Below are 12,377 nucleotides of genomic sequence, written 5' to 3'. Positions count from 1 at the left end.
GTGGAAACTCCCCAATTCTAACTGAAACCCTAATCCAAACACACCCCTAGCCCTAATCCCAATGGTAACCCTAACCACACCCCTAACCCTGACACACCCCTAACTCTAATCCCAACCCTAATCCCAACCGTAAATGTAATCCAAACCCTAACCCTAACTTTAGCCCCAACCCTAACCCTAACTTTAGCCCCAACCCTAACCCTAACTTTAGCTCCAACCCTAGCCCCAACCCTAACCCTAGCCCTAACCCTAGCCCTAACCCTAACCCTAAACCTAACCCTAGCCCTAACCCTAGCCCTAACCCTAGCCCTAGCCCTAACCCTAATGGGAAAATGGAAATAAATAAATTTTTTTAATTTTATTAATTTTCCCTAACTAAGGGGGTGATGAAGGGGGGTTTGATTTAATTTTATAGCGTTTTTTATATCGGATTTTTATGATTGGCAGCTGTCACACACTAAAAGACGCTTTTTATAGCAAAAAAGTTTTTGCGTCTCCACATTTTGAGACCTATAATTTTTTCATATTTTGGTCCACAGAGTCATGTGAGGTCTTGTTTTTTGCAGGACGAGTTGACGTTTTTAATGGTATGATTTTCGGACACGTGACAGTTTTTGATCGCTTTTTATTCCGATTTTTGTGAGGCAGAATGACAAAAAAACAGCTATTCATGAATTTCTTTGGGGGAGGCATTTATACCGTTCCACGTTTGGTAAAATTGATAAAGCAGTTTTATTCTTTGGGTCAGTACGATTACAGCGATACCTCATTTATATCATTTTTTATGTTTTGGCGCTTTTATACGATAAAAACTATTTTATAGAATAAATAATTTTTTTGGCATCACTTTATTCTGAGGACTATAACTTTTTATTTTTTCTTTGATGATGCTGTATGGTGGCTCGTTTTTTGCGGGACAAGATGACATTTTCAGCGGTACCATGGTTATTTATATCCGTCTTTTTGATCGCGTGTTATTCCACTTTTTGTTCGGCGGTATGATAATAAAGCGTTGTTTTTTGCCTCGTTTTTTTTTTTCCCCTACGTTGTTCACTGAAGGGGTTAACTAGTGATATAGTTTTATAGGTGGGGTCGTTACGGACGCGGCAATACTAAATATGTGTACTTTTATTGTTTGTTTTTTTATTTAGATAAATTATTATTCCCATAAATACATTTCTTTATTTTTTTTTTCTTTATTTAGGAATTTTTTTTTTATTTTTTTTTACATATGTGGCAATTTTTTTTTTACTTTTTTACTTTGTCCCAGGGGGGGACATCACAGATCGGTGATCTGACAGTTTGCATAGCACTCTGTCAGATCACCGATCTGACTTAGAGCACTGCAGGCTTACCAGCGCCTGCTCTGAGCAGGCACTCGGTAAGCCACCTCCCTCCCTGCAGGACCCGGATGCCGCGGCCATCTTGGATCCAGGACCTGCAGCGAGGAAGGAGGTAGGAGACCCTCGGAGCAACGCGATCACATCACGTTGCTCCGGGGGTCTCAGGGAAGCCCGCAGGGAGCCCCCTCCCTGCGCGATGCTTCCCTGTACCGCCGGTACACCGCGATCATGTTTGATCGCGGTGTGCCGGGGGTTAATGTGCCGGGGGCGGTCCGTGACCACTCCTGCCACATAGTGCCGGTTGTCAGCTGCGATAGTCAGCTGACACCCGGCCGCGATCGGCCGCGCTCCCCCCGTGAGCGCCGCCGATCGCGCTGGACGTACTATCCAGTCGGTGGTCATATGGGCCCACCCCACCTCGACGGGATAGTACGTCCAATGTCAGAAAGGGGTTAAGAAGGCCACAGGTTTCAAGCAATAGGGGAAAGAAAAAGTATCCTCCTGCTTCCAAAAAGCAACAAATAGCGTAATGCCTTGGACAAGATACAAAAACACTACCGTAGATATTTCACGAAAAATTAAGCTTGATCATTGTAGTTTGAATAGCACAGATGGGTTTTCGGCAGGTCAAGGCATAAGGAGAATGGCTTCTGCAAGAAAAATTCATCAGATTAAGAGAGCACCTAAAGGTGCAGGATACTCCAGAGGCTTGCGGTTGTGTATAAACCTACTATTCAGTCACCCCTAAAAGGTGATCACAAGCATAAACAGTTGCAGTGGAGGCTAATTTTAAAACAGTCTTCTTTGCTGATGTGTGCCGTGCAATGCAACTCTGGGTGGTCCAGATGGATGGAGTAGTGGATTGTTGGTGGATAGCCACCATGTCCCAAAAAGTCTGCAATGTCAAAAAAGAGGTAGCAAAGTCATGTTTTGGACCAGAATCATGGGGAGAGAGCTCTTAGGCACCTTTAGGGTCCCTGAAGGTGTGAAAATTTCCTCAGCAAAGTATACAGAGTTTGACTGACCACGTTCTTTCAGAATACAAAAAGAAGAACCGTGCCATCCGTAGCAAAATCATCTTCATGCATGACAATTAGTGATGAGCAAGTATACTCGCTGCTCGGGTGGTCTCTGAGTATTTCAGCATGCTCGGAGATTTAGTTTTTGTCGCCGCAGCTGCATGATTTGCGACTGCTAGACAGGCTGAATACATGTGGGAATTCCCTAACAAACAGGCAACCCCCACATGTATTCAGGCTGTCTAGCAGTCGCAAATCATGCAGCTGTGGTGACGAAGACTAGATCTCCGAGCATGCCGAAATACTCAGAGACCACTCAAGCATGCTCAGGAAAACCAGAGCAACGAGTATACTAGCTCATCACTAATGGCAATACACCATCTCATGCTGCAGAGAATTCCTCTGAATCATTGGCTGCTATGGGCATAAAAAGAGACAAACTCATGGTGTGGCCACCACTCTCCCCTGAACTCAACCCTATAGAGGAGAACCCTTGGAGTATACTCAAGCAAAAGATCTATGAGGGTGGAAAGCAGTTCACATCAAAACAGCAGCTCTGGGAGGCTATTCTGACATCAAGCAGAAACTATCCAAAAGTTCAATGGATGCAAGAATTGTGAAGGTGAAATCAATGTTAAAATGTTAAGAGGCCTGTTTGTTGACCTCTTAATGCTGCAAATTCAACAAATGACCAATTTCAGTTCTTTACAACCTAAAAAATGTTTGAAACTATTGTACATAATAATTTGGAACTGTGCATTTTGGTGTTTTTTTTAGTTTTGAAAAAATTACTGTTATCATTGGGAGATTTGTCCAATAACATTTGACTTATACTGTAACAGTTGATAATTTGAACATTATGTTGACTCATTTGCATTGACCATTCAGGAAAATCAGAGAAATCTAGTATGTGCATAATAATTTGGAATGCAGTGTATAATGAATCCAATGCATTGACTGACTCGCTTGCAGGTATATAGACACACACAGACTGCCATAATAACAGAAAAGTGACCACATTTAAAGGGAATTTGGCTGCAGGTTTTTGCTATATATTCTGATAACAGCACAAGTTAGGGACATAGACCTTAATTGCAGTGATGCATCGCTTAATTTACTGGGTGAAGTAGTTATGATAAAGTCACAGTTTTCTAGCAGAGTTCAGTTGTTGAGCTGTGTATAACCTGCCTACACCACAGCTTTATGTGCAAATTGTATAGTGACAGAGAGATAGTAATCAGTGGTGGGGCATGGTTGGTCTACTTTCCAGGTGCCAAATTGTCCTGTACCGATAATCTCCATCTGACAAAACGCTGGTTGGACTTTAAACAGTGAAACACAGACTAGTAAGTGACACATCATTGCAATCAGGGTCTCTGCTCCTACATTATGGTGCTGTGAGATTACATAGCAAAAACCTGCTTATAGATACCTTAAAAATGGTTAACAATCAAACAAGCTCTATTTCGCCCTCAGAAAAAAAAGGGTTAACTAACCTGGAATATTCAATAAATAAATAAATATCTAACATTACTTGTAAATTTGTAAAGTTATTTAGGCCATTGTGTTAAGATATACAGTGGGGAAAAAAAGTATTTAGTCAGCCACCAATTGTGCAAGTTCTCCCACTTAAAAAGATGAGAGAGGCCTGTAATTGACATCATAGGTAGACCACAACTATGAGAGTCAAAATTGAGAAAACAAATCCAGAAAATCACCTTGTCTGATTTTGCAAGATTATGGTGGAAAATAAGTATTTGGTCACTAACAAAAGTTCATCTCAATATTTTGTTACTGTATATATCCTTTGTTGGCAATGACAGAGGTCATACGTTTTCCGTAAGTCTTCACAAGGTTGGCACTAACTGTTGGTGGTATGTTGGCCCATTCCTCCATGCTGATCTCCTCTAGAGCAGTGATGTTTTGGGCCTGTCGCTGGGCAACACAGACTTTCAACTCCCTCCAAAGGTTTTCCATGGGGTTGAGATCTGGAGACTGGCTAGGCCACTCCAGGACCTTCATATGTTTCTTTCGAAACCACTCCTTCGTTGCCCTGGTGGTGTGCTTGGGATCATTATCATGCTGAAAGACCCATCCATTTTGCACTCAAAATCTCACGATTCATGGCCCCATTCATTCTTTCATGTACATGGATCAGTCGTCCTGGTCCCTTTGCAGAGAAACAACCCCAAAGCATGATGTTGCCACCCCCATGCTTCACAGTAGGTATGGTGTTCTATGGATGCAACTCAGCATTCTGTCTCCTCCAAACACGACGAGTTTTGTTTCTACCAAACAGTTCTACTTTGGTTTCATCAGACCATATGACATTCTCCCAATACTCTTTTGGATAATCCAAATGCTCTCTAGCAAACTTCAGATGGGCCCGGACATGTACTGGTTTAAGCAGGGGGACACGTCTGGCACTGCAGGATCTGAGTCCCTGGCGGCGTAGTGTGTTGCTGATGGTAGCCTTTGTGATGGTGGTCCCAGCTCTATGCAGGTCATTCATTAGGTCACTCCGATGTGGTTCTTGGATTTTTGCTCACCATTCTTGTGATCATTTTGACTTCACAAGAAGAGATCTTGCGTGGAGCCCCAGATCGAGGGAGATTATCAGTGGTCTTGTATGTCTTAAATTTTCTTATTATTGCTCCCACAGTTGATTTCATCACAACAAGCTTCTTTGCCTATTGCAGATTCAGTCTTTCCAGCCTGGTGCAGGGCTACAGTTTTGTTTCTGGTGTCCTTCGACAGCTCTTTTGTCTTCACCATAGTGGGTTTGGAGTGTGATTGTTTGAGGTTGTGGACAGGTGTCTTTTATATTGATAACAAGTTCAAACACGTGCCATTACTACAGGTAATGAGTGGAGGACAGAGGAGCCTCTTAAAAAAAGAAGTTACAGGTCTGTAAGAGCCAGAAATCTTGCAAGTTTTTAGGTGACCAAATACTTATTTTCCAGCATAATATGCAAAATAAATATTGCCAAGTCAATCAAGGTAATTTTCTGGATTTGTTTTCTCAATTCTCTAACTGGGTCGTGGTGACCAGTGGGGTACCGCAGGGGTCGGTGTTGGGACCTATTCTCTTCAAGATATTTATTAATGATCTGGTAGAAGGTTTACACAGTAAAATATCGATATTTGCAGATGATACAAAACTATGTAAAGCAGTCAATACAAGAGAAGATAGTATTCTGCTACAGGTGGAACTGGATAAGTTGTAAACTTGGGCCGACAGCTGACAGATGCGGTTTAACAATGATAATGTCACGCCACTGCAATGCAGGTAATAGCAAGCTCCACTAGGTGGCAACATAGTGGAGGGAGGACTTCACACAGCAGGACCAGACATGTTATTGAGTGGCAAGGCCACCACCAGGTGGCAGCAGAATAGTCAAAACAAGCCAGGATTATATAGGACTGTAGCACAGTACAAAGGGAATAAGCAAACACAGAGTCAATAACAAGCCAATTGGGTCAGTACCAGTTAGCAGCAGATGTGCCAAAGACAAGAGACAAAACAATAGGTCAGGGTCCAAGCCGAGTAAAAACCAGAGTCAATACATGAAAGGGAAACACAGAGGTGGAAAGGGAAGAGGGGACAAACAGACACGGGTTCAATGAGCAAGCAGCAGGACAAATCAAGCCAAATGGGGTCAGCTACTCATGCCAAAGGCAGAAACTATAACTGACATTGCCTGCAGGATTCAGTGGAGCTAAATAGCAAACCTGAAACCAGAATGAGGCAGAGCAATGTTGTTGACCCTTGACATGATTAGCTCAGGAAAAGGGCAGACAGGACTGAAAAACTGGATCATGACAGATAAATGTAAGGCTATACACATGGGAAGAAGGAATCAATATCACCATTACAGACTCAACGGGAAACCACTGGGTAAATCTGACATGGAGAAGGTCTTGGGGATCCTAGTTAATGATAAACTTACCAGGAGCAGCCAGTGCCAGGCAGCGGCTGCTAAGGCAAACAGGATCATGGGGTGCAAATATCTGTCCGAGGATCTGCTTTTACCAAGGAAGGTGACAGTCACAAGGGGCATTCTCTGTGTCTGGAGGAGAGAAGGTTTTTCTACCAACATAGAAGAGGATTCTTTACTGTTAGGGCAGTGAGAATCTGGAATGCCTTGACTGAGGAGGTGGTGATGGCGAACTCAGTCGAGGGGTTCAAGAGAGGCCTGGATGTCTTCCTGGAGCGTAACAATATTGTATCTTACAGTTATTAGGTTCTTTAGAAGGACGTAGATTTGGGGATTTATTCTGACGGAATATAGGCTGAACTGGATGGACAAATGTCTTTTTTCGGCCTTGTTAACTATGTTATGTCAATTTTTACTCACATAGTTGTGGTCCACGTATGATGTCAATTACAGGCCTCTCTCACCTTTTTAAGTGGGAGAACTTGCACAATTGGTGGCTGACTAAATACTTTTTTCCCCCTCTGTAGACAGTTAAAAACAAGGGGAGAGGAAATGGAAATTTTTCACATTTGTGTTTATTTGGATTAGAAAAAAAGAAAATTTACATAATTAAAAAGTCATCAAGATTGAAACAAGGAGATTAATTTGGTGTGGATGAGTGTTGAATTTTCTCACTTGTTGGCTTTTTATTTTTATTTTAGAAAGATAGATAGATAGATAGATAGATAGATAGATAGATAGATAGATAGATAGATAGATAGTCCACCAAAAGAAAAAAATTCACATCCGCACTGCTGATCTTGGTGAATCCAGAATGATAAATGTTTACCACTGTAACATCTACAGGCTGCGCTGGCTATGCGTCTCCTCCACTCTTTTGCTTAATGGGGGTGCCGCATCCAAAACAAAAGTTCAGAGTCCAATGAAAGAAATAAACAAAAAAGGAGCGCACTTACCCCAGTGGAGTTCAACATCACTTTATTAGGACATTCTTAAAAATCGGAGGCAGGGAGGGATAGTGTCAAATGCGGACAACGGCCGTTTCGTGCTCTACGGCACTTCAACGGGTCCTACCACTGACCGGATCCGGGGAGTGTTTTATAGACCCACCTGGGTCAGAAACACCTCCCCCAACTACTCAAAACATGAACACAATTACATTTAAAAACAACATATAAAATTTAAAAACAACCTCTATGCACGGAAAGATAAGACAAGGATGAGTATTATAACCATAAATCTTTTACAAGAAGACCGACATGTCAACTTTATCGTTTAAGCCAGATGGTCCTGCTGCATCAGTGCGCAGAATCCATTTGGCCTCTCTGCACAACAACAGGCGGTTTAAGTCTCCTCCTCCTTCAGGTAAGGAGACATGTTCTAAACCGGCAAATCTAGGTAGCCGTGCATCGCTCCCATGGTGAGTACGGACATGATCTATTAATCTGGAAGCTCCTTTTCCTGTTTTCACGGAATTAAAGTGCTCTCTAATACGCACAAACAGAGGGCGTATCGTCTTCCCAATGTAAAAGTTCCTGCATGTACAAAAGATGACATATACCACATGAGTGGTCCTGCAGGATATGAAGTCCCGTACTGTATGTTGTATGTGCCCCACTCTAACTTTACTTAACTTTTTTGTAGGTATAGTGATACCTACAAAAATTACAGCCCCCACATTTATAATTTCCTTTTGGAATACTATCTGTGAGCCAATTATTTTTGTCTGTTACAAAGCGGTTACGGACTATATTGTCCCTGATATTTTTGCTACGGCGGCTGGCAATAGACATGGAATGGCATAGATAGATAGATAGATAGATAGATAGATAGATAGATAGATAGATAGATAAATCAGCAGATAACTGTGGTCCCTAGATATTTTACATTACTTGATGGATAATAATGAAAACTAAGATTATAATTAAATCTATTTGATAATATTTCAATGAATGCTGTATTGTTATGATTAATAAACAAAGTATCATTTTATTGGATGATAGTTGCTTACCAAGGAAGATTTTGCTTACCAAAGAAGAGGAGCTGATCACTGATAGATGGTAGCCAAATGGCAAACCATTGCCAAGACCTAGCACAATAATCAATGGAAGAATTCTCCAGTTTTTAACCTAATATATGACAAAGTGTTTTATTAAAACTTTGTAATTAAAGATTACAGAGCAATACTGGCTTAGGATATATGCACACAATCATAATTTTCTGCAAAAAAATCTACTGCAAATACTGGAGTAGGCAGGAAAAACACTGGGTAAATAGGTGCAATTTTGACAACTTTTTTTTCCCATTCGTTTGAATGTATGAAAAACATTGCAAAAAGGTTGAAAGAATGGACATGCTACAGATTAGAAACTGCTTCAAATCTGCAAGGAAAAAATAAGCAGACTATGAGTGAGATTTCAGAAATCTGATTTACTTTATAAAATAGTAAAATGCTGCATTTTTTTGCAGAAAAAAATGTGGGGTGAAAACGCAGCAAAAACTTTCATTCCATAAAAGAGATAAATGCAGCACTCACCATGGATGAAAAACAACTGCAGCTTCTTTATTGCATCATCCAGGTCACAGGAAGTGTACAGAAAACAAAGCCTACATAAATATCATATGACATACATGATGCAATAAAGACTACATTCCCACGATGACCTTTGGTGAGTTTTTGATGTTGCAAATTTTCTGCACCATTTATACACCCACTAAGTAAAAAAAATAAATGATGATAAACAATTAGGTCTCATACTCACTTGCGCAATACCCGGCGCTGCTGCCGGCACCCAAATCAGATCGTGCGGCTGCATTGGAATATATGTAGCCGCACGCTCCGCTCCTCTGTGCCAGGTGCAGTGCCGGGTATTGCCGTGCGAGACTCATCCGAATCTAGCGCAAGTGAGTATGAGCCCTAATTGTTTATCATCCTTAGAGAGTGCTACACTACTGCATGTCTTTCTTTGCGTTTTGTCTATGGTATGTTGAGTAGAGCTGAGTAAATTTCTTTGGGTCCCCACTTATTCGGCAAGCTATAGCGCTTGCCAAATAAGCTGCAGAAGGAATCTGGATTCCTGGATTGCGCCGGCTGATCAGCTGATCGGCACCACAGCAGCACGTGCCGAGCCTCTTTGTTGGGCTGGCATTGGCCCTAGATTAGTTGGGCGTAGTATTAATACACATATTGAAAACTTCCTAAGGCTAGTAGTGTATGATATTGCTTGAAAGAACTTTCACATGTTGCAAACGTTAAAATGAAAACACAATACTGCTAGAAAATATGGGGATCAACACTCAATTAGCCATTATTGTATCCTTGTAAATTCTATTTTAGTCTTTTTTAACAATCAATATAAAATTGTACTAGGTAATAAGGAATTCAATATATTTAGCACATATTTTCATATATTTATACATGAAGAAAATGACAGCCAATTGTAAAGTGCAAGTGCAATTGATCGCAGTCAGAATTGTGACTATAATAACACAATAAAGTATATGATTGATCAGTATCTAAACATTATAAAGTCACAAATGTATTTGTATGTTCTAAATGAGTCGATTCTGTGTTTCACATAAAGATTATAGCATAAAAATAAAAAATCTCACCTAATTTATGCATTTCAGTGTCAAAAGGGAAATTTATTGAATATGCAATAACATTGTATTGATGTTAATATTATTGCCATTAATACATTTTAATAATGGTTTAAATGATGAGCTATATGTTTGTTTTGAAAAAAGTAGACATCCATAATTATTCTGATAAAGCATAACTTTAGGGAAGCTCTGAATGCCTGTTCCACCTTAATGACATTAGTAAAAGTATAGCCGAGTTTTGCCAGTAAGATTTTCATTAACAATCTGCATACAGATTATATTGATATTCAATAATTGTCTAAAACCAAGTTTACTGACTGTAAATAGACTTTAAAATTAAGTACACTTATTTTTACATTATTTTTTATATTGCATTGCTCAAAATGCATTTTACATAATGTAATAACTAATGATATAGATGTACTCACCAGTTCTGAGAGAAGCCCAGCCATATTGTAGATGATGAGATGACCAATGTCACATTAATGAAATGTGCTGAGAACTTCACCCCAGGATTCAGAAAACATTGCAAAGGGTTATCAGTGTTTGACTTGGGTTCATCAGTAGTCATCTAGAGCCAGATATATGAACCAATGACAGTATTGCACTATACAGCATTCTGTGAAATCATTGCAGCTTGCAACACTCAAGGTTATTGTAAACCTGGAGAACAGTTCAGAGCTCGCTTAGCATGCTCTGGCTGTGGCCAGTGATATGGAGGAGGGAGGAGGTGGGGAAGATCAGGACCCAGAAATAGGTAGCTGGGTAACAGTTAGAAGAAGGGGTGGAGGGAAAAGTGTCAGGGAGCCCAGTTTGGCTAATACTAGGAATGCAAGCCCAGGACTACAATCACTACAGCAGGATGTTACTCTTAGCAACTAAGAAAATTACGGTTGTAAGAAGGAGGGAAATAGGAGTACAGCAAAGGCCAGACAGATGTTGGTGGTAGGGGACTCTATAATTAGGCAGAGAGACAGAGTCATTTGCTGTCATGAATGCTGAACAGTGTGTTGTCTGCTGGATGCTCGGGTTTGTTATATTGCATATCGGATAGACCGATTGCTAGTTGGGGGTAGGGAAAACCCAGCGGTCATGGTACACATTAGTACCAATGACAAAGTTAGACAGAGGTGGAAGATCCTTAAAAATGATTACAGGGAACTAAGAGAGAAGCTGAAGGCCAGAACCTCCAAGGTGATGTCAGAGATACTGCCGATGCTAAGAGCGTCACTAGAAAGACAGTGGGGGCTTAGGGAGAAAAATAAGTAGCTTAGAAATTGGCATAGGAAGTAAGAGTGTGGGTTCATGGAGAACTGGGCCGACTTCTCTGTCTTCTACAGGCTATATGGTAGGGCCGGGCAGCACCTTAATGAGGAACCTGTCACGATGTGACTGTCCTGGTGTGACACGACCTGGCGGGTGGTCGGTCACAAAACGGCGAAACACACAAGGGTACACCGGGGACACTTTAACAACGGTGGGCCCTGTCGGTAGGGAACGGGGAATGGGCACCTCCTGCACTCACCTGAGGCTGTGCCCTGATCTTGCTACCATACCTATACGGGTTCTTTCAACCCATCGCCAACCAGGATACCTAGTCCCTCACTTGCCCTGCTCTAATCCCTATGTAGGGAACTGGCAGGTGAGAGCACTGGTCCCACCGCTGCACTAATACAACACTGGGAAAGTAACAACCAACAAAGGGACAAAGAAACAATAACACCACACTTAGCTTTCTCTGCTGCAATGCACCGCACAGCAGAGTAAGGCGCCAGGAATGAATATTCAGCTGTAGAACAACAGCACTCAGCAAGCTCCTATTCCAGCAAGGTTGGTATCCAAAGGACCTGTATAACCAACAGTCAGCTGATGCACCAGGTGACCTTTTAAAGGAAGTTGGGAGTGGTCACCACCAACATCAGCAGAACAAGCAGCAATGCAATTACACCAGCGGCCACCGGGGGAAAAACTGCATTAACCCCCCGATGACCTGAAAGGAAAAAAGGCTTTAATCTAAGGGAAACCAAATCTGCCACAGATCCAAACATGGATCGTGACAGAACCTGTGCTTGGGAGAAAAAATGGTCAAACCGATGGAGGAGCTTTTAAACTAGGATATGGTGAGAGGGAGGGTAGTTGTGCAAATAAGAGGGTAGATAGAGTAGACATATAGTTTGAGACATTAGTGATCAATGAGGATTTAGGGGGGCTGGGACATGCAAGACAAGTAGAGAGGTGAGTAGGAGTAATAAATATGCAAAGTAGTATTAAATATCTGATAGCAAATGCAAGAAGTCTTAGGGTAGGTACTGTCACACAGTACCATTTTGATCGCTACGACGGTACAATTCGTGACGTTCTAGCGATATCGTTACGATATCACAGTGTCTGACACGCAGCAGCGATCAGGGATCCTGCTGAGAATCGTACGTCGTAGCAGATCGTTTGGAACTTTCTTTCGTCGCTTGATCACC

General features: G+C 41.5%; 1 protein-coding gene across 2 annotated transcripts in view; it reads right to left on the bottom strand.

The window, feature by feature from the left end:
* The window catches only part of LOC143814542 (solute carrier family 2, facilitated glucose transporter member 9-like), a 46,432-nt gene extending 35,995 nt beyond the window's left edge, over positions 1–10,437 (bottom strand). The window contains exons 1-2 of one of the 2 annotated variants that reach the window (XM_077293457.1): positions 10,332–10,437; positions 8,331–8,429 (exon numbers count right to left, since the gene is read on the bottom strand). In XM_077293457.1, coding sequence (XP_077149572.1) covers positions 8,331–8,429; positions 10,332–10,355 — 123 coding nt within the window. In that variant the 5' untranslated portion in view covers positions 10,356–10,437. The remainder of the gene's footprint in view (positions 1–8,330; positions 8,430–10,331) is intronic. The other variant, XM_077293458.1, reaches the window with a different exon arrangement.
* Between the last annotated feature and the right edge of the window lie 1,940 nt (positions 10,438–12,377).

This window comes from Ranitomeya variabilis, chromosome 1 (genome assembly GCF_051348905.1).
Source record: "Ranitomeya variabilis isolate aRanVar5 chromosome 1, aRanVar5.hap1, whole genome shotgun sequence".
Classification (NCBI taxonomy): domain Eukaryota; kingdom Metazoa; phylum Chordata; class Amphibia; order Anura; family Dendrobatidae; genus Ranitomeya; species Ranitomeya variabilis.
Note: the sequence above shows the minus strand (reverse complement) of the source record. Positions and strands in the feature narration are given on the sequence as shown.